The sequence below is a fragment of the Pocillopora verrucosa genome, chromosome 4 (genome assembly GCF_036669915.1).
Source record: "Pocillopora verrucosa isolate sample1 chromosome 4, ASM3666991v2, whole genome shotgun sequence".
NCBI classification, from domain to species: Eukaryota; Metazoa; Cnidaria; class Anthozoa; order Scleractinia; family Pocilloporidae; genus Pocillopora; species Pocillopora verrucosa.
The window spans coordinates 25,318,527-25,340,359 of NC_089315.1; the positions used below are offsets into that span (position 1 = coordinate 25,318,527).

Consider the following 21,833-nt stretch of genomic DNA (forward strand, 5'->3'; position numbering starts at 1 on the left):
GAGATACGTTGATTTCCCAACAGCAACAGGGGACATAGTGTTCTCCGGAAGCCCCAGTGGCCAGCGCTGTCGCCGGCTTCTTGCTTCTGACGCGCTTGCCGCTTTTAAAAAGAGACAAAACAGTTTAATACCTGTATTAATTGAAAAAAAATGCTATCTTTGCTGGCTCCTGCTTTTGATGGCTGGCTTCAAAAAACACTGAAATCTCGGGAGAACACTGAACAAGGTGGCATGATCGTCCTCAAAGTAGGGTTTCAAAATTTAACTTATGTCAGGCGAGTGAGTGACGTCAATTGAAAAATGGGTTGATTTCTGTGCGTGGTGTGATGAGAGATTCTTATTGTTGTTTGCCAAACTTGCATTACCATCAAAGGGAAAAGGATTTATCAGTAGCCTCGTGATTATCGCATGATTGATATTTTAATCATTTTGAGAGTGGAAAACAGGAAAGAACAATAATTTGTCTGTGACCTAATGCACTACGTGGATTGCATGACCTAACGTAATTGTACTTTACAAAAAAAGATAACCACAGGCAGCCAGGTTTTTCTCTTAATTAGCTGTATTTCGTATTTCCTAAAATGCAAATCGACACATAAATAGCAAAGTAGAGTCTGGTCAACTGTTGTACTGGTCAATTTTTTGCAAAACTCGATTATATGGTTGAGAACGCGCACCTCTGTCCACAAAAACTCTTCCCACCCCCCAGCGGGGTAGAGATTTTTTGTTTATCATATGACAAAGCACGTGACTTTCTTATGATGTGTATAAATATTATCAGCCGGTAAAGTAGAGTAGTAAGAAAATCAGTGTTAAGTATCGAACTTAACTTAGCGTGGCTGGCTTAACTTATGTTAACTTATGATCTTAAATCAAGATTGTGTGTTTTAATTGAGTCAGCAGAGAGATAAGTTATCCTTAACCGACGACAAAATTTTCGTGACGGGAAGTCGATTTTTAAAGGATCGCAAGTACAAGTAATCTTCATCGTGTAGTCGTTCCTCATCAACTGAAAAAAGACTTAAGCATGGCCCAATGTGTCGAAGGAAAGATGAAAATGACCTGGAGAACTAGAATTTGCTACGGAGTCGGTCATATTCTTAATGACCTTTGCGCTTCAATGTGGTTTACATATCTTCTGCTTTACCTTCATAAGGTTGCTCAATTTTCAAATTTGGCTTCGGGAACTTTGCTGTTGATCGGTCAAGTCGCTGATGCTCTTTCAACGCCGTTTGTTGGTGTGGAATCCGATAAAACCAGAGATTGTAAATACGGTCGCAGAAAAGTCTGGCATCTCGTTGGAGTTGTGTGCGTTGCTTGTTCCTTTCCATTCATTTTCAACCTCTGCATTGGTTGTGAAGACGCATCAACTTGGGCCTTGTTCGTGTACTATGTTCCCTTTATTGTGATTTTCCAGTTCGGCTGGGCATCAACGCAAATTTCTCATTTAAGCTTGATTCCAGAACTGACGGATTGCGAAAACGAGAAAGTTACCTTAAATGCCATCAGGTAAGTTCAAGTTTACGTAACGTTGCCCGTGGATGCGTGAGAAAACATCCATAATTATACTTTAACTAATGCACAGCGTACTTCTAAATGGTACTTTTAAATGCAAAGCAGCCTTTTCTGTTTTTGCCTCTTTTCTTTTTTATTTTTTACTATCTCAACTCTCAGTCACTTTTGTATCGTGGAACGTGACGTGATTTCACAACATAGAGGTCTACTTGTAACAACAGTAGTAAGGCCGCCTATTTTATAACAGCCACTAGTCGACCAGGAAATCACCAGGTACATTGTAGGCTAGAAGTAGGATACAAGTATACACACACACTCACACAGTGTTCTGGCAAAAGTTGTTTTGCCTTAAGTCTAACAGTAAGTCAGCATCAACTGGAACCAAGAAATTTAGAAGGAGACATGGTTTGATGCTACTCTGGTTTACAGATTTAATGAATGTAACAGAAGAAGTTATAATTCATAGACCCAACGTTTCAACACTCCTGTCTAGTGCCTTCATCAGGGGTGATCTAAATGCTGCAACAAGAGATCCTTTTAAAGGATCACTAATTAGCTGCCTTTTTCCTGACGAGGTGTAAATAGGTGTCAGGAAGCAAGCCGCCATTGTCACAATTTAAAGGAATGTGGGCAGAGTTAATATGCCATGTCAGATTGTCCACCTAGTTGCTGTGTGAACTTTAATATATTTTAAGTTTAGAAGAAATTTTTACCCTCATTGGTATGGATGAAATTTCAAGAAAAGTACTTGTCCTTTCAATAGATCAGGAAGTGATTATAAAGCATAACTACTGAGGTCTGTGGAAGGAAGCACATATATAGACTTATTCAGAGAATTTGCCTGGAAAAGTAGTTTGGCCTTTAGCCGTACTTGTAGTTCGAGTCAAACGCAACTATGCAGGTACAGCATTGATCTAAAGAAGGGAGCACATGCATGCTTACACAGAAATTTCTAAGCACATCTTTGGATTTAGTCTCAAAAAGATGAATAAGTGTAAGAAATGGTGTGGAAGTGGGGAATGCCACTGGAGGCATGAATCAAGGACCCTGATCTGATCTGATTGTTAATTCTTGCCTGTTTCCTTTCATTTCCTTGTAAATTAGTTATGAGAACTTGGTTCTAGATCAAGATAGCAGCTTCTACCTGATAAGTTTGAATATTCTCATTACCTATTTTCTGAAGAATGTATGGATATTGTAGGGAGAAGTTTTGTGTTAATCACTTCTGGGAGTTAAAGGGTTAAAGGTTAACTCTACGCATGGAGGCCTCTACAATCAAAACATAAAAAAATTGTTATTAATCAAAACATACTAGATGTGAGAATTTTAAGTGAATTTAAATTCAGGATGAGTTTTAGATGCCACTTGATAAATACCAGATTGAATCCATCTTGGAAATGTGACATGTGAATTAGAATGTGCTTTTTCTAAGACACAAATGTTTGTTTGGTCTGTTTTATTTTTTTCTGTTGCATATCAAATTTCAATATTAAGGGAACTGATTTATCTAGAATTCATGTAGAATATTACCATAGATTTTGCATTCCAGTTAATATATTAGGCTTATGCAAATATATGAACACGGAATTTTGTAACAGTTTATGCAAGTCCTATGATTAGTCTTAGCCTTAGTTATCTTTTGAAAACTGAACAATCTTTTTTTATCCCAATTGATTTAACAATCAATGTCCTAGCCAGAGTTTGAATTTTATATTTTTTCAAGTAAAGATAGGATTTCATTACCTTTTCAGATGTTACATGTAAAGGATTAGCAATTTAATTAGTTGGTTCAAACCTTCTTGTTTTTTTTTCTTCCCCAGATATGCTTGTACAGTTTCATCAAACATTTTTGTCTTTTTGGTGACATGGGTTCTTATAAGTACAGAAGGAAATGGCACAGTCAAACTTTCTCCTTCTGACTCAACAGCTTTTATGGTCAGTGAATAATTTTTGTAATTCTAAAGTCTTTGCAGCCAACAATAAGTTTTGGTGTATAGTGGTTGTGTTTAGTGAATAAGTATCCACCAAAGTGTAAATATACTGAAATATGGTCAGAAATTAAACTCTTCACGTGATCTTTTCTCTTCTGCTTCTTGAAGGTGAGCAATACTTGCTAATCACTTCTGAATTAGCCAATCAAAGAAAAGCACCTTTCATCCGTGTGGTACATACTATACCCAGATATCTGAGGTGATAGCAAGCCCAGCCCTAGATCTCATAGATGAGATTAAAATTACAAATAACTTCTCTTTGCAATTGAAGTATATCATGCAGCAAACAACATATGAAAACAGAAGCACTGATTGGCTGCTCATTGGTGATATTTTCCCTTTATAATAACATAATTCTAAACTAATCTCACCATTATTTAACTAACTAATTTTGATAATAGAAAAAGGGTTACCAGCTAGCAAGGATGAGAATCATTAATTGATTAGGTGTTGACAGTTGAGAAACAGCTGATTCTCAATTCTTATTTGTGTGTCAAGGATCAAGAATTGATTGTTCAAGATTAAGAATGCATTTTTTTTTTGTCATCAGTGAAAGAGTTGGGTACCTTAAGTTAGTGATGAATTTAATCTTTTGATTGTAAAGGACTTGTAAGTCTTCAATTTATGACATATTCTGTTCCAGTATGTTGCATTTATTGTGGTTGGCACTGGTCTCCTGTTCATGTTGATATTTCATATCGGACTAAAAGAGCCTCCAAGAAGTTGTACATATGTGTTTGCAAATGAAAGAAGTAAAAGAAGTGCTGCAAACTGGATGCATTGGTTTAAAGAAATCCAGTTCTATCAGGTTTGTTTGAAAATTAGGAAAAAAAAACTCTTTTAGTTCACAACAGATATACCATTGGACAAAAAAGGGGCACTTGACTCAGTACTAACAATTAACTATTACTTATGATAATTATTTCCTCTTATAACAGCAGGCACACAATTTACTATTTTTATTTACTATTATCATTTAATATTTATCTTTTTTATTATTATTGCTGCAGCAGCTTTTATATGATGGTAAGATCTTTCAAATGGACAGAGAGCTGCAAAACATATAATATTGTTGTTTGCAACCTGAGAATTTTTTTCACTCAGTTAATTTTCATTTTGCCTTGATGAATGTGCAATATCTAATCATGGAATTGGAGAATAACTTGAGTTTGTTTGAATACTAGTTGTGAGGATGATGATGTAACTTATTTTCATTGATTTGGCAGGTGGCTGCTCTCTATATGTGCACTCGACTGATTGTTAACATCACCCAAGTTTATATCCCCATGTACGCTCTTGAAACACTGTCGTTAAGAAAGGTGGGGTGAACATTCACTGTTTTAAAATACAGTACTGTAATAGATCCTCAAGACTTATAAGTACCCTTTAAATAATTTAAGCACCCCTCTTATGGGGCAGTATTTGAATGAGCACTCTTCCTACAAAAAAATTAAAGCAGCATTTGTATCTTGGCACTATCTACAAAGGATTAAAGCACAGGGCATGCAGATTGAAGTGTTTAAGGTAGTAGAAGATGTCCTTTTTCATCAGTTACATCAGGGGTGTGATATTTGTGCAAATAAGCGCTGAGCCACTTATTTAATTTTTTTCACCTCATGTGGGATAAGATGTACGTCACCCTGAAGTAAGCATCCAGTGTCTTTAAGTAACATTTATGGGGGGAGAGAGGGGGGAGAGAGGGGGGGTTGAGTAAGAGCCTTGGTGTATGTGAGTACCCCCAGAGGAGGTGTGCCTTTACGAGTTAGGTCTTTTAATGCTCTGTAAACTTTGATGTTCAAAGTCCTTCCTTTAACACTGCATTGATTCTGTCTTTGTAACTTGGCTCACTTTTTTTAAAACAATCTACACCCTAAGATAACTTTTCTTTCTGTTTCAGGACACCATTGCTATAATTCCCTTAGTCATTTATGTATGTGGATTCTTGTCCACATTCCTTTCAAAACCATTGAACAAGTGCTATGGTAGAAAGGTAGGGGTATTTTTTGTGATATTTAGTTGATTTATCACTGATTACCACTGACTGTGATGCTCTGACCTGGTTGATTTTAGACTAATAACACCCTCATATGTTAACAAGTGTTTCTGCGTACTTCGTATTGTTGGGTGATGATGATAAACAGATATGCTTGTTCAAATGATTACACACAGTTGATTCTAGAGATCTATTAATTAACTGATCTCATTGGTTGATTTTATGTCAATCTAAGTTGCGTTCATTAGCCTATGCAAGATGATTTTAACAATCTACAGTGTTCTCATCAACTCTTTTGAGTAAAGGGGTTGAGGGTTTTGTCTTTCAGTGAGTCTCCAAGATTTTGCTTTCCTATGTTTAGAATTTTTTGGAGTATATTCCAAGGGTGTTTCCTCTGGGATAATCTATATCCAAATTATTTGAAAAGAATGCTTTGTAAGTCTTTTGCAAAATTTGTCTTCTAGGGTACATTTTTCCTTGGACTCCTTATGATAGGAGGTGTGAGGCAAGTTGTTGAACCAAATTTTTTCTTCGTGAGATCAGTATTTTTGTGTTTCAATGTTTAAACAAATTACAGTACATGAAATTGTTGTTTTTGTTTACATTTTCCAAAGGCTAACTTATAAAATATGTGTTAAGATTCTAAAGGATGGAGATTTATTACAATAAAGCAGCAAAACACCAGATGAAACAGCAAATAAGATATCAAAGGGGAAAAAAAGTAATGCAATGATGTAGTCTGAATTATTGAGTTATTGGTGAGATTTTTCCAGTGTGTATAAGAATGAGGGCTTGATGAGCAGATGTGAGGCAATATTCTTGAAAGTTGTTTTGTTCTTGCATGTATATGTTTTGGAGAATTGATCTGTTTTGTTGGTTGTTTTTGTTTTTCCCCAGTGCATGGATGCGTTGGATAGGAGAGAAAGACTACATATCAGCATATGGAGCCTCTGCTTTATTAGGAGTTGGTGGATCAACTTTACTTGTCACTGCTTTGACTATGCTTGCAGATCTGATTGGGGAGAATGTGGTAAATGTTGTCTTGTTTGGCCTGATTAAGATTTTGGTGTTGCATTTTTTCCCTATTTATCTGATATGATAAATTGTTTGTGTTTATTCCAGGAAACAGGTGCATTTGTGTATGGAGCAATGAGTTTCACAGACAAACTATCCAATGGACTTGCAGTACAACTCATACAGATATTTCATCCATGTAACAAAGTAGGAGAGTAAGTATTATTAACTAATGGATTATAGTATTTTCAATGACCAACTTTGTATACATCATATTTTGTGAATTCACAACTGACTGGTACCTGAGAATTCTCACATGAAACTTGCAATGCTTTGATTTATCAAAACAATGTCAATTGTGCTGCACAGTGATATTGTTTTGAGGAAGCATTATTGATCTACCTTGTCATCTTGGTCAGATGGCATCAGACACAAACTAACTAGAAAAAGGCTTGTGTTAGTCCGCACATGTACTTCTTACAGTTGTTCTTGTAATAACTGTTTTGCAAGAAGACATATGCCCAAATAGTCAAATGTTGAAGTACTGTACATTTGATTAACAGAGGAATAGTGTGCTGATGGAACTCAGTAGACTTTGCCAAGAGAAGTATCTCTTAAATCCATAGTCAAGGTGAAAATGTGCCATTTTTTCTATTACTGGCACTATGTGCAATTTTTTCCTTTTACATGCACAGTGTGCCATTTTTTCTATTACTCGCTTAGTGCTTTGGACATAAGTGACATTTGTGATCCCTGCAGTATACAGGCCGCTTGTCACATCTAAACCTGGCATATACAACCCATGTATTCTACAAATGTAGTTCACTAGTGAGTGAGTCCTCTACATCTCTGGTAAAGCAATGAAGTGTGAAATCCAAATTCTGTGGTTGGATTCCTCATGGGGTACTCAGATTGGTTTCTTTGTTCCACGCTCATGACAAAACAGATGACATCCTTCTATGTAGGACTGAAGACTAACGTGAGGGGTTTTATTTCTTTGGAAGATCTTACCTTAAAATAGCAGTAGTCTTTAAAGGTATATGGACTATTCACACGCCTAATTTCATGACACCAAGCATCTTTTTTTCGAGTCTCTAGCTGTAATGAGCTTTCAATGTCAACTCCATCAAGATGGTAATTTGTTACACAAAAGGATATCCTTCTGTTTTATCTTTGAATGATAGTCGGTGCTTGACGTCTCTGTATAACCATAATATGACGAGTTTGATGTCCAGGGAGAAAAACTGGCCTTAGATCCAGGTGGCTGAGAGCTCACGAGTCTTTCTTCTCTTGAGAGCAACGTCCTTGTTATTAATCTTTGTTGTTACTGCTGCAAATGCTTTGGATAACCTGTGCTTCTTATCAGTGCACCCTCTGCCATGAAAGAGTCGCGTTTGGTGTTCTCTGCTTCCTAACTGGTATTTTATTATTAAAGTAATGTGACTCTGTAGATTGTTTCGCTTTTCACCACAGACTTCTTTATTTTCTGGCCACTTTTTCTCTCCAAGCCGATTCTTTGTTACTCTAACTTCTTACGAGTACTCTGACTCGCTCTTATTTTCTCGGTAGCTTATTAGAGAACTCCTTTGGTGTCACGGTGTTGTCTACTTTAATAGGAAATTTGTGAAAATAAGATTTGACCTCGCGTGAAATTATCACAGTTGAGACAAAAACTTTGGTAACTTTGGTAACTGTGTTGTGTTGTAAGGTGCGCCATTTACCCTGATGTGGTATGTTTATGGTAGACCTCCTAGTGAGTATCTTCCTTGGAAAGGCGTTTAATTCAGTGCGGTATTGTTACTGTGCTTTCAGAATTTTCTCGCCTTTCCATTCTACTAAGAGGTTATGACGTCACGCCAAAGTAATATTCTCTCACCGATTGGTAAATCTTCGTTTTCTTACACGAAGATTTGCCATGAACATTATTTATTTCATCTAGAATAAGAACGTGTTTATTGTATTACGTTATTTTTCGTTTTGATTAGAATTCTCATCAGAATATCATAACCTGGCTCCGCTTTAACTTGTAGCTAATGAATGCCATGTAACAGCCTTTAACCAGCTCCTGCTTGCTTGCTTGTACGCCAGCGTGCGCCTTATCAGACTACTGGTAGTTACTTTATTTTCAATTTCTTGTTTCTATACTTTTGTTTGCTCGAAAGTCATGTTGCAGTACATAGTCCTTGGAATGGAAACTCTACAGCTTCCCCTCATGGAATAGGACTCAGTCATTCTCACATGTACGAGTTTCAATCAACCAACTTCATGGTCAAATAATTACAATTACGCTATAATAAATCGTTGTTTAAATGCAAATCTTTAGTTGCACTGTGAGCAGCAAGAACACCTTCTATAACTTTCTGCAGTATTCACGTCTACCCGTTGAAAATAAGCTATTTCCGTGATTTCCATTGCCTCTCCTTGAAAACGGGAGTAAATGAGAAGCCATTTCACGACAAAGTTTAGCAATGTTGCCTCATTTTGAAAGTGAGGGTCTTGTAGAATCGTTCAATAAAATTAGTGTACTGCGTTAAAGAGTAGTTGATCGTGAACGTGAGCGTAGACATTTTTGAAAGGTGGACGGCCTTATCAAAGGTAATGCAATACTCCTAATGCGCTTTGGCTTCAAACTATCAACTGCAAAGCCTTCGCTTGAGCGCGTGAAACTGAAAGGTACGGCAGAAGCACTGTAGTGCGTGTGGCATACAGATGGTAAAGAGCCTTCACCTTTCGGCTGCTGAAGCCTCGCTTACCATACGTTAAACCTGAACCATTGGCGTTAACTGAACTTATTAATTTGCTGATCGGTTATTTTTATTTCCTTAGGACCTGCTGCGCAGGCTGTGGTCCATACTACAGAGAGGTTATGGTGTATGTTGCTGGTGGGGCAACCATAATATCAATGCTGGTTCTAATCAGCATGTTAAAGACGAAAATAGGAGACTTCGAAGGTAAATTTTTTTAGTTGTGAGGAAAAGCCTCAATTGTATTTTAAAATAATTTTTATTTGTTTTTTTAATTTATTTTCGTTGGAATAGACTCTTAGACTCATATAATTTTTATGTATCTTTACCCTATTCTTCTGAACTGACTATGCAGTGCATGAAGCGACCAGTTTTCATTATGCAGCATCAGACTAAATCCCGAAAGTACTTTCGAAATTGGTAGATTCTTAGAAACGAGTTTTCTTAAGGTTGAGTTCGAATCCGCAGCATTGCATGCATAAAATAAACAATATCCTTAAAAAAAGCGGTAATGTAAAAAGGCGCTTGAGCGAAGACGTGTCTGAAGTTTTTACCTTTTTGTGGTTCTTCTTACAGAATCTGGGAAAGTAGAGGCGAACGTACAAGATAAACTGCTTGGTCAGAACGTTTCAGTGAGTACCAGCGTATCAAGGTCTATAGGATCGCCGCCCAATCAATCGTGCCTTATGTACGAACCTACGACCTCGCCCAAGTATGGATCAATACAAGGGTCACCTCACGATGTGCCATGCTCCATACAAGAGGATGTCGGTAGTTCACAGGAGAGGGCAAGAAGGAACTGTGAGCGGTGATCATACGCTGAAACATCTGAAATGTGATTATTGATAAGAATATCACTGTTGAAAGGAATATACATGAGAGGCAATACGTTCCTAAATGTGAAGCTAATGTGTTGCCCATCTCATAGGAAGTCGAGAGATATGGCTGAAATTTGGAAGGCACTAACTCAAGGTGTTCAAGCGATCGATCACCTGAGAATTTTGTATCAAATCACAATTCCGGTAACAAAAATTCAGCTGGCACTAGCTTAAGGTATTGAAGCGATTTTAAAGGAATTATTCTAAATCTTAACTTTAAAGAAAGAAATTTTCAAACGGTTTCGTGTTTTAGAGAACATGGAATGTGTTATTGGCTTTTCTTTTTTCTGTATTTGAGTAAATAATTTTTAATACAAATGGAAACTACATGAAGAAATATCTACAGCCGGTCTTTTTCGGAATCATATTGCCGGTAAATATAAATGAATGATAAAACGGTATATTTAAATGAGAATTGAGAAGAGAAGAACTCTTTCATTCTGAATTGAATTAAGTTGAACTTCATACAGAAGAATACAAATATCCCAAGACAGGAAACGATAAAAGAATTCGTGTCGCATCTTTTGATACAAAGAGCTGGTTTATATTTCCACCAAATTTTAATGGTTTTCTCCCTTTCACGGAGAAAAGCTTACCAAATGCATGGAACTTGATTAACCCTTAAACTCCCAAAATCTCATTAGTAATTCTCCTTACTGTCATTCATACAATTCTTGTGATGATAGTTTTGAGAATTTGGTATTGGATCAACTCAATCCTTTAAGCGATATTTTTATTTATTCTTATCACTTGTCTGCTTGATATTGTATTGATATCGTAAAGAAGAATTATGTCATGGTCATTTATGGGTGTTAAAGGGTTAAAAGTTTAATCAGTCTTTATAATGAAGCTTCGCCATTTATGGTTAATCATCACTTCTTGATACCTTTTCATACAACTTGAAAAAAGCGATAATTTTCAGAAAGTAGTGCAGTATTTTAGGAAACAAAGAAATGAGATAAATACAATTACATAAATAAATTATGCATATGTTAATATATTGGTCTCTGTCGTGTAGTTTTTCGATAAATTTGAAATTCAACTTTTCTTGGATGATGTTCATAATTCGAACATAGCGCGGGTAAGCGCGAGTAACCAAGGCGTGATTGATTGTAGTGTTTCTCCTCGTTGGATGGAAGGACAGCACAAGTTTTCACCTCTTTTTGAACAACCGGGGAACAATGTTCACTTAATTACTACCCCCTTCCGTACTTTTGCCACGGAAAAAATTTAACAGACACCTAACGCGATCGCCCGTATTTACGGTCAATCAAGTTGGAGTCGCATTGTGATGTAGATCCATTTTACTGAAAATACGGTCGGCAACGACTGCTTTCCTCCCTGCGTTACATAAATTAGGGGGGTGAACTCCCGGATATAAGGAATATAGCAACGTGTCGCCCCAAAAGATGTTATTTTTACCTTCTTTAGTCTGATAGTCTGAAAACGGGTACAGATTTTAAGCACTTTCGTCGTTAAATCAGGTATATTTCTCCTAATTGCTATGCGATAAAGCCGACTGAGAATTTCTTTTATTTTTCGCAAATTTTTTATGCTATAAATTGGAGGATTTTTCAATAGATCAGAAATGGAACGGTCTAACTAAAAAATGGGTCTGAAAGCATGTGTAGTTAAGGGCCACGGCTCCGTTTCTCCATCGCCATGATAATTACTAGCAAGGGCAGAAAAACACTTTTTTTCCCTCAAACATCAAAATTTGAATATTGAAGATCCAATACTATGAAGCTGAAATGATAGAATATCAAGAAACGAAGTTGAATAGACCAGCCTTTGAGCTACGGCCCGCACTGCCATCTAAGATTTGTCTTCAGCCCCATTTAGTCATCGGAATTCTTAGAGAAGCGTGTAGAAAATGGCATGCCTCGGTTCGAGCTGGGGTCTGGGCTACGAGAACCCAAAAAGAAATACAAGGAGCATGTTCGTCACTTTATTGTTTGCTAGTAGCCTCGTTTCAGCGTCTGATATTTGCATAACGAGGCAGTTTTGATGTCTAAAGGGGTAAGTTTCGAAAGAAACTGTGGTGCTGCATCGGTGGGAGAGTATAGCAGGTAATTTAGTGTTAACAACTGAGTTGAAAACGTAAATTGGCCATCCTTAAGAGTGAAAAGGCTGACGTTTCGAGCGCTAGCACTTCGTCAGAGCTAATTTTGGTTAATTTTGATGTTACACATGGTGACAGATTTCTTGAAACGTGTGATTTCTTTGTAACTTAACAATCCCCTTGTTCGCCCCTCTCCCTCTCTCAGTCCCAGTCTGCTATTTCCATGCTAGCGGAGAGGTGTATTCACGCCTGTTGCTTTGTGAGCTTACGCTATTGTGCACACTATTTTGTACTTTATGGCTAAATGCTACATAGACGACAAAATGGTATTATGATAAGAGCAATCACATAATACGGGGCCTCTTGGCTCCACCCTGTCGGCATGCTTTGGAGAACGAACGAGGCAGAACATAAAAGGATCAATCGTGATTCAATGAGGTGTGAAGAAGTGCCCTGTATTCTGCAGCTTTCCAAATATATATTTTTTTAAACTTTCAGCGCAGGCGTCTTATTAAGGTCGATTGGCGTTGCAAAATCTCGATCATTTATTCGCCAGACCATGATTGCAAAACCTCACCTGCTCAGCCTATGTGAGGATATTTCGAAGGCTGCTGATCGGATAAAGCTGCACGTCAGAAAAACTCCTCTGGAATACTCTCCTTGGTTAAGTGACGTTGGCAAGTCGAAGGTCTATATTAAACTGGGTAAGTATAGTAACCAACCTTTACTGCTCATCCACGGTAACGAATTTCGTCTTGACCAATCGGCAATAAACAGTGTTGGAGTTTGATAAATAACAAGATCGTCACTTGCTCAAAGGGTTCATACGTGACGCGAAAATAATTTAGTCCAAGACGCGTGAATTTTATAGAAAGGCAACGTAAGGTGCCAAACGTTCACGCGTGAAATGGGATCAGGCCCCTTCACTCCCCTCCCCCCTGACCTTTGTTACCCTCTTCATTCTTCAAAGATTTTGGTATTAAGAGTTCCACACCCAATCAACTCATACTCCAACCGTTCCCCCTTTGATTCATTTTGTTAGTGGTAGTCTATAATAGGGTTGAATATTGAGCGATAGGGATTTGATAAGAGGGTTCTACAACTTCGTCATGCAGTCATAAATTTGTAGAATTTCTTGTCAAGTGAATTGATCTTTCAGGCATGATTAAACATATTGCAATTGAACGTTGTTGGGTTTCATTAAAAAACGGTTACCACCAGTCCAGTGCCACTTATAGGTGCTCTTCTTGCCTTCTGTCAAGATTTTATTTATAGGATTTGTACACCTTTTTTGAGCGATCATGGCTGTATGTTTCACCATTGGCAGTCGCTTAATAATTATGAAAAAGGCTGTCAAAAACCCTGAAAGTGTTTGGAGAAGATAACTCCTCTCTCCTTTAGAGAATGTTATATAGGTCTTGAAAAGGTTTTGTACCCCACCTTTGCAGGGGACCAAAAATGGTTTGCAAAAATTTGCCAGGCTATATTTTTGCTGGCAGGAAACCTCAAACAAATTACATGTTTCTCCAAAGACTAGAGATGAGCGTTGGTATGGTGATATCTTAAGTTGTGTGGCAATTCATAACAACCATTCACATCACAGTTTGGGGAAAGCTCAATTACCAGCTGCTGTTTTGGAAATGAGCTGACACTCACCCTTCTTCTTCTTGGGAGGATCAAGGACTAGACCCAAAAAAAATGGCAGAAATCAAGCCCAAGTCTGGGGCTAATATATTTTTAAATATATCATGATGAATTTGGACTTAAACTAAATTCCATATTGTATGTTTATTCTCTGACACATGCAAATAACCTCGCTTAGTCCTAAATGTTGATTTTGACTTAAGTGTTGTTTGTTCTCCTTTGGGGACAGTAAAATGTTTTTGTTGTAAATAACAGTTATCTATTTTCATTAATATAGAGAGTGAACAGATTACAGGATCTTTTAAACTGAGAGGAGCCTTCAACAAACTCCTCACCCTTAAAGAATCAAACGATGAGGTTTTTCTGACTAATGGAGTGATTACAGCTTCTACTGGAAATCATGGAGCAGCTACTGTAAGATGAAGTTTTTCAATATGGTTGATCGCAATATTTAACAAGCCATTGTTATTTGATGGAGCAAATTTTTACCTGTATGAGGAATGACTAGCTTTACTTCAAGAAAGTGGCTTCATGCTTCATGCATGTGGAGAATTTAAAGCTTTGGAAATCATGGGCCAATTAACAGACTTAAGCCTTTTAATTTCTATATTTTTTTTTATTTATCTGGTTATATCTATGATAAAATGTCAGTAAGAGTCTGCATGATTAAAGGAGTGAACATTTGTGGCCATTACCCAGATTAAAGTATTTTAAAAGTGGTTGTGAGGTCAAAGATGCCCTTTGAAGTCAGCCCCAGTCCTTTCAAGTAGTTATAGTGGAGCCAAGAATGAAGGTAGTTGGCAGTTGTCCATGTAAATTAACTCTGATATTATGAAGTGACAAGTTATTTTTTAATTTAAAAGGTTTCTTTATTTGTTTGTTTTTTATGTAGGCATATGCATCAAGTAAAGTTGGCACTCCAGTTACTATTTATGTACCAGAGACCACTTCTTATGCCAAGCTGAAAGTAGTGAAACAGTTTGGTGGGTCTGTGAAGTTCCATGGAGAAGACTGTGTTGAAGCAGAGGTGACAGCCAGGAATGCTGCTAAGGTTCAACAACATTGCTGCACTCCTTATGTTAATGAAGCTTCTCTCTCTCATTACTAACAATAGAAGCACAAAATGATCTGTGTTTGGCTGACCACAACAGTGTGGGAAGAGGGTTGAGAAAGCTGTAATATAAAGATAAGTTTGGTTCTAGCTTGTAAGTAAACTATGTCCAATTGTGTAAAAATTTACCAACAGGATTGCCTTGGATTCCAGGAGAGTAGTAGTATTTCTAACAATTTTGTGCTGCTGAAATCATTTCCAGGGCTGGATGAAAGCAATGCAACTGGTCATTCAGGCTAGCAAAATCCCTCTCTGAGAATAAGCAACTTTTTGTGTTAATTTCCAAGTACCCTAATTTTTTTCAACATTAAGAAAACAAGCTAAAGGAAAGAAGCATGATAACAAGACAAACAGGCTACAAGTTAGTGCTATAGCTGTTAACCCTTTAACTCCCAAGATCTTCTCCACTCTGCCTACTACACATTTCCTTCTAAATAAGTCACAAGAATTTGGTGTTAGATCAAGACTACTAACTTCTACCTGATGAGTTTGAGTATTCTCATTACATGTTGGTTGGATAATGTGTGGATGTTACAAGGAGAAGTTACATGTTAATCTCTTATGGGAGTTAAAGGGTTAAGACAAGTGCGCCGCAAACTCAGTGAGTAGCAACTGCATTTAATGACCAAATGAGGGAATACAAATAATGATGGGAATGCGTGACAAGTAACGCAAGATCTACATATCGCAACAAGAGCCCTCATAAAATGTTACAGGAAATCCCTCCTTGTCCCATTTGTTTGACAGTGTATGCTTATCCCTTTAGGAAAGTGGCATGCATTTTGTTTCGCCATATAATGACCTTGTAGTTGTTGCTGGGCAAGGAACCATTGGGTAAATATCTATTTTGTTATTTATGTTGGTGGTGTTTAGTTCATATTTGTTTATTTATTATTTTCATTTAATTATTATTTCTTCAGTCTTGGCATGTGGAGAAAAATAGAAACCTTTCCTTGTTACAGAGTCTTTCACGCTGACAGCTCAGCTTTTTTAATTGTAATACTTAAACTCGACTTTTTCAATGACGAAAAACTTTGTTTAAAATATAATTACAGAGTCGTAACGAGGTATGTAGGATCAGAGAAAAAAAGGGGTGGGATCTGGGATCAGAAGCCTGGGATCTGGGATCAGAAGCCTGGGATCGGGCATCAAAGGCATAGGATCAGAGGCAAAATCCGGGATCAGTACCACAATGAACATTTCGAAAGAGGACCTCAAATTTCTAGATCGCGTAAACGGTACAGGTTGATTTCTGGAGTGGCCGTGCAGCACAATGTAGCTCCAAAGAACTGGGAAGACCGGAAGCTAACTGTCATGTTGAATATTGAATATCTATCTGACGCGGCATTTCTACCAATCTTACGATTGTGTATAACACATATGTGAGGTTTCTTAGGTGTCATCGCATCTCTCATGAGTTGAAATCGCTAGTGATTTCGGTTTGCGCCCATATCGCGCCATCTGTGCAGTCTCCTGCCTTCTTCTCTTTTCGCCTTGTGGCTTTGCCTCTGTTCAAGGGGAAAACTTGAAACGAAAGAACAGTGATCGCCGGTACGTGAAGTTCCTTTTGACCTTCAGTGAATCAATTTGTGTCAATTGCTGCTTTGCTGGACAATCACGGAAAATTACAGTAAATAAACTTTCCTTATGGACTCATAACACAGTTACTATGGTTACTGCCTCATGTGTCAGGCATATTTTCTTACCGAAACAAACAACTGTATTGAAAATTGCTTTTCATGACATGTAATGAGGAATTTTCCTCATGAGCTCTCTTGGTTGCGTGATGGTTGCGTGATGGTTGCGTGATGGTAGCGTGAAGTGTAACGAGTTCGCTCCTGCCATTATTTCATGTTATTGAAAAGTCCTTGTGAAGCGATCTCGTTCATGTATGTGGTCGTTTAATCCTTTTTTTTTGGGGGGGGGGGGAGGGGAGGGAGAGGGAGAGGGAGAGGGGGGTCCTCTTTTTAGTCAAAGATTACGTTTATGGTCTCCAGAGCCACGTAGAGACAGAGGGAGAAACGTAAAGAAAAACAAAATAGTGTTTTTTAAAAATATTTTTCATGTGAATGGCCATGGCCAAGACATCGCATAAGCCTCTCTGACATGGCCAGCAAACAGGGATCGCTACGTCAAGGATAGGATCAATTTTTTTCAGTTTTTAGATGGGATCAATTTAGTTTTTCGGGATCAAGGATCGAAATTATCCGAAATTTTGGGATCATGGATCACAAAATATGGATAAAAGTTAGGATCATATGTATTCCACATACCTCGTTACGACCCTGATAATTACTTTAAAGAAAAATGGAACTTAAACTCACCTCTTCCTTCCATCCAATGAATCTTTCACGATGATTTTTTTTGTGTATCCTCCACAAGTGGAACCTTTTAATATGACTGTTTTCCTATAAATATTTACCATTGAAATTTTTAACTTGAATGAAATGCAAACACAAAATGAACTATTAGGTAGTTTTGAGGAATTTAAAGTGAAAGGGCAGATGAAATCGTTGAGAGCATGAGAGTATGATGACTTATCAGAAACCCGACAACTGGCCAAAATTTACATCAAAATCAAAAATGTGACGGGGAAAAATGACAGAGGTGACATTTTGAGGTCCAAAAGGATTTACGAAAAAACGAGAAAAGAAACATTTTTACCGAAACCAAATGTTACAAAAGAGAAATAACAAACCCAGAGTAGATACGAAAAGTTGTAAGTGAAACTGAAAAACAGATCTCAAAAATCGCCAAGCCAGAAAACGAAGAAGTTGTTGCCTCTTTCAGTTAATGTTTTTGTAATTACTTTGCTAAAACGTACAGCGACTTTCTCTGTAATCTACACAGGGTGGAAATCTTCGAAGACTTGGCCGATGTTGATGCAGTATTCGTTTCTGTTGGAGGAGGGGGACTTATAGGAGGGATTGCAGCCTACCTGAAAAGTGTGAAACCCGAAATAAAGGTAACAGGTCTCAATGAAGAAGGAAAATGAATCTTCCTTTTGAATGTGCATCGGATGATACGTGAATCGCATGCAACTCTCCTGGTAGGGTTTTCAATAACAGCTGGCTATCGACGTCTTGTAAGAACTCTTACCACCGTCTGTTGAGCCTGAAATCAGGCTCTAGTGTTTTGATTTTGCCTTGCGGCTTTTTTTCCGGGCACAGACACCTATCACACCATCGGCCGCCTGTGGAAAAAGTTATTGAAACCAAAACTTCTGCATTGGATGAAAAAATATGAAAGTGGCGTGAGAATATTTAGCAGAAACTTGCCTTCATGTAGAATGTTCTTTTGCCTTGCCACATCAACGTTTGTGCAGAAAATACGAAACGTAAAATCACTGCGTAGTGCCGCGGTTGCCGCTAGTTTTCCCGCCAAAATGATCCACCAAAATAACACTCACTCTAGTGCGCGCCCGCGTTTTGCCTTGGTCAACGGTCAAACGACCACGGATTTTTTTTTTTGCGCGCATGTTTCCTTGTATGAACATAACAGTCAAACCCTGAGTAAGCATGCGCGAGGGGATCAATTATGACCGGCTCCATGCCAACAACTGCTGTCTTACAAAGTAAACGAAAGAAAATTGAAAAGTTCATAGAAAGGTAGAGAAAACTCGAAACTTTTCGAACAGGAAGCTTATTCAAACACAGATATCTTGTTGATTTACCATTCCGTTTTGAGCTTTATCATGTGACTTACTGGCTTGTGTAGCTTGTGTTTGTAACTCGTGTGATATAACTTGGTTCTGAAAGCATGAAAATACACCACCTAGTCATTGCATGCGCATTCGTTTGAGCGCTTTGTTGTGTGTGTGTGTGTGTGTGTGTGTGTGTGTGTGTGTGTGTGTGTGTGTGTGTGTGGTGTGTGTGTGTGTGTGTGTGTGTGTCTTTTGTTGTTGTTCGTTGCTCGGAGCGGGAAAATGTGGGACTGAGAAGGAGATCTAAAATACCTAAAATAGACTCTGCTCATGCTGACTCAACTGTTGATTTTAATGCAGATGATTGGATGTCAGCCCTCACAGTCTGCAGTGATGTCAGAGTCAGTGAAGGCAGGGAAAATTTTAGATCTTCCATCAGGTGACACGCTGTCTGACGGTACAGGCGGTGGTGTCGAGGAAAACTCAGTGAGTATTAACAAGTAAGGTGATCTTACGTAAATTCTGATGAGGTGTGGCATGAGCGCAGGCTTGTAAAACTCTTTACATGTTGCTTCCGTGTTTAGTTAACTATTTCACAGATGAGGTTCACGTTTTATCTTTTGTTCAAATTTTAATTTCCCTTATTTTTCTGGGTAAGGTCATGAAGGAAATTTTTATACACGCTCGTTATACCCCGGCTTCCTCGGCCGGGGGAATCAGTTTCTTCAATCACGTTGTCTTGCATTGATGTAAATGTCATGAGTACATTTTGTCATGTGTTTTCCTTGCGGAATGAATGTAGCTGAGTGATAAAAGTTTAGAAAAAGCATACTATTAAGACATGGCTGAAGGTTTAGGTGTGGAACCTAAGCAGCTCGCCTTGACAAGACCTGACAAAGTCGGCCGATTGAAAGAACCCTTACCGTTCTGACGTTAAAAAGATGCATACGCTTTTTTCTTTGTTAAGAGAAAAAGGACAAACACAAACCTTTCGAGGACAATGATTCAGGAATTTCATAGAAGCCGTTGGATTAATTCTAGTTTTTCAAATTTTGCTTTACGCTTTATTTTTGGGACATTTGCTGAAAGAAAGAGAGTTGTGTTTTTTCATTTCCTTCGGGAGAAAAATTATGTGTGTGCTTTCATACATTATAAAGTAGAGTTATATTTCCACATTTTTTTGTTACTGGTGATAAGGTGACGTTTGATCTTTGTAAATATCTTGTCGACGAGTGGATCCTTGTGTCAGAGGAAGAAATTAGTAGAGCAGTTTACCAATTTATGGAAAATCACCATAAAGTGAGTCAGTTACATTTTTTTTATTGCCTAAAAATTTTTCAGTTACATTTTTTTTCTATGTTTATTAAATCGACAAGCTGCTGCAGCAGGCGGGTGTGGACCACTAGCATGTTTATCAAAGACTATTATTTCCCACTCCCTGTTCTCCCTTCCCCTTCGCGAGACCTGATTGATTGTTCTATTCCAGGGCAGGAAAAAATGCGATTTATTCATGAGTCACAATGTTGAGGGCTAGTCAGATTGCAAAGGTAACCACTAATTTCGAAAGGTATTAACTTAGTCATCTGTTGGATTGATTTTTAGATCGTAGAAGGTGCGGCTGGTGTTGCCATTGCTGCTTATTTAAAGGACCATAATAGATTCCAAGGACAAAACGTGGTAATAATTTCTTGTGGAGCTAATATAACCATGAAAAAGTTGAAAGAAGTAATTCTTCAATGGGACCAGATATAATCTGAGCTTGAATTTTTATAACCAATGTTTCCTAGATGTAGAATGCACTTTAATTTTGTGTCGTGAAAAGTTACAATAGCTACTTAGAGGTGAAAAGGAACTAAGCAAAGGGCCTGAAGCGCGGGGAAATTCGAGCGTCATCTTTTGGTTTTGTTTCTGATTGGTTAAGAGCGTGGTGCGAGTTTTCTTAACCAATCACAGAGCCAAACAAAGCAAAACGAATGCAATCCAAGATAACTTTCGACGCTCATCTGAACACTGCATGGTGGAGAGCCTGAGCCAATTTCAGGCGGATGAAAAATCCATTGTGCTCGCATCTCGAGCACACTGCAAACTTCAGTGAATTACTTTTGGCCAAAGAACCACTCAGCAGTATTAAAAGAGATGCCTAGAGAAAAATTGTTAACTTGCACGTGTGTGTTTAAAAACCTCATTCGTTGAGACAAAAGGGAAAGTTAATAAAATTACATGATTTGTGGAACTAACAAGAGTGAGTTTATAATTGCAGTTTCTCACTGTTGAGTAGATTGTCCTTGTTTACTAAGGTCCCCTCTAAAACCTACTCTTACACTGAAAAATGCCCCTCCAGCTAGAAATGAAAACCATTGCTTGATGGTAGGTGAGGCTCTGGAAGAAAAGGAAAAATCATCGCGTGGCTGCTCCTTACCAGTAACTGAGAAGCCCTTGCTTGAAAGGATGACTCTCCTGTTAAATAACAATGTTTTCCAATTCGATAGTAGTAGGAACGTCTTTATGTTTTTCTATAGTCACTAGGATGTGTCTTTTCAGATCGATCATTTACAAAACACCAGGTTGTCGCACGGTAGTCTCGTTTGTTTCGAACACATGAATGACATTGGATACTATGGGAAATGGTTCATTGTCTATCTAATAACTGTATGTGTGATTAATCTAGGATAAAAACTTGTCGAATAGAAAGTAAGGTAGACTTCTGCGTGTGGTCACAGACATCTGCATCCCCAAGAAAAAGGAGACGAAGTAAAATTTCAGAGACAAATCAAGTCATTACCAGACCGTTAATTTTAAGGACTCTTGTGTAAATCGTCTTCTTTTTAGATACAAGCTGAGGTAGCGTTGAATTTTTCACCTTTTTGATACTTTTCAAAGTTTTTTTTTATAACACATAAATTTTTTTCTTGAGCAGAAATAAAGACTACTACTACAACAACCCGAACGTACGAAACTGCCTCCATTTTAGCTTCTAGAAAAAACAACTGGACTGAGAGATCTAACCTGAGGTCGAGGCAGGATACGTGCTCTCCTTTATATCGTCTTTTGAAGAGAATTAATACAACCCTTTAACACCTATGAATGATCAAGACAAAATTTCTCCTCAAAGTGATGGTAAATATCAAGCAGACAAGTGATGAGAATAAAGTAAAATATAAATTAGGGTATTATTGGTTGATCTAAAACCAAATTTTCCAAACTAATATCATAAAAAATGTATGACAGACAGTAAAGA

At 37.8% G+C, this 21,833-nt stretch overlaps 2 protein-coding genes and 1 long non-coding RNA gene across 6 annotated transcripts; 2 read left to right on the forward strand and 1 right to left on the reverse strand.

Annotated features, from left to right (window-relative positions):
• The first annotated feature begins 806 nt into the window (after positions 1–806).
• LOC131774700 (major facilitator superfamily domain-containing protein 12-like) lies at positions 807–11,133 on the forward strand. 2 transcript variants are annotated; one of them, XM_059090757.2, is made up of 11 exons: positions 807–1,509; positions 3,336–3,450; positions 4,150–4,314; positions 4,733–4,825; positions 5,404–5,496; positions 5,964–6,004; positions 6,397–6,529; positions 6,622–6,728; positions 8,676–8,753; positions 9,340–9,464; positions 9,834–11,133. In XM_059090757.2, exons 1-11 carry the CDS (start codon positions 1,028–1,030, stop codon positions 10,067–10,069), a joined length of 1,668 nt encoding a protein of 555 aa, XP_058946740.2. In that variant the 5' UTR covers positions 807–1,027; the 3' UTR covers positions 10,070–11,133. The 2 variants fall into 2 exon arrangements, with proteins under 2 accessions (XP_058946740.2, XP_058946741.2); XM_059090758.2 differs by lacking the exon at positions 8,676–8,753.
• A 968-nt stretch (positions 11,134–12,101) lies between these two features.
• On the forward strand, positions 12,102–20,835 carry LOC131774698 (L-threonine dehydratase catabolic TdcB-like). Of its 3 annotated transcripts, none has more exons than XM_059090754.2 (9): positions 12,102–12,204; positions 12,754–12,901; positions 14,119–14,255; positions 14,734–14,892; positions 15,719–15,786; positions 17,803–17,917; positions 18,956–19,081; positions 19,793–19,894; positions 20,198–20,835. In XM_059090754.2, exons 2-9 carry the CDS (start codon positions 12,757–12,759, stop codon positions 20,345–20,347), a joined length of 1,002 nt encoding a protein of 333 aa, XP_058946737.2. In that variant the 5' UTR covers positions 12,102–12,204; positions 12,754–12,756; the 3' UTR covers positions 20,348–20,835. The 3 variants fall into 3 exon arrangements, with proteins under 3 accessions (XP_058946737.2, XP_066022224.1, XP_066022225.1); XM_066166127.1 differs by having other exon boundaries at positions 12,139–12,204; positions 12,696–12,901; XM_066166128.1 differs by having other exon boundaries at positions 12,172–12,204; positions 12,701–12,901.
• LOC136280596 (uncharacterized) lies at positions 14,905–18,245 on the reverse strand. Its single transcript, XR_010717388.1, has 3 exons — positions 17,891–18,245; positions 17,277–17,360; positions 14,905–15,014 (listed from the first exon to the last, which is right to left on the reverse strand). It is a non-coding gene; the product is annotated as an uncharacterized lncRNA (long non-coding RNA).
• Positions 20,836–21,833: the final 998 nt, after the last annotated feature.

Bases quoted from the DNA above. Each gene is read 5' to 3' on its own strand.
- LOC131774700 (XM_059090757.2), top strand. From the start codon at position 1,028: ATGGCCCAATGTGTCGAAGGAAAGATGAAAATGACCTGGAGAACTAGA. The intron at 1,510-3,335 runs GTAAGTTCAAGT...TTTCTTCCCCAG, and splicing joins GTTACCTTAAATGCCATCAG to ATATGCTTGTACAGTTTCAT. The intron at 5,497-5,963 runs GTAGGGGTATTT...TTTGTCTTCTAG, and splicing joins ACAAGTGCTATGGTAGAAAG to GGTACATTTTTCCTTGGACT.
- LOC131774698 (XM_066166127.1), top strand. From the start codon at position 12,143: ATGTCTAAAGGGGTAAGTTTCGAAAGAAACTGTGGTGCTGCATCGGTG. The intron at 14,256-14,733 runs GTAAGATGAAGT...TTTTTTATGTAG, and splicing joins GAAATCATGGAGCAGCTACT to GCATATGCATCAAGTAAAGT. The intron at 14,893-15,718 runs GTTCAACAACAT...TTATCCCTTTAG, and splicing joins CAGCCAGGAATGCTGCTAAG to GAAAGTGGCATGCATTTTGT.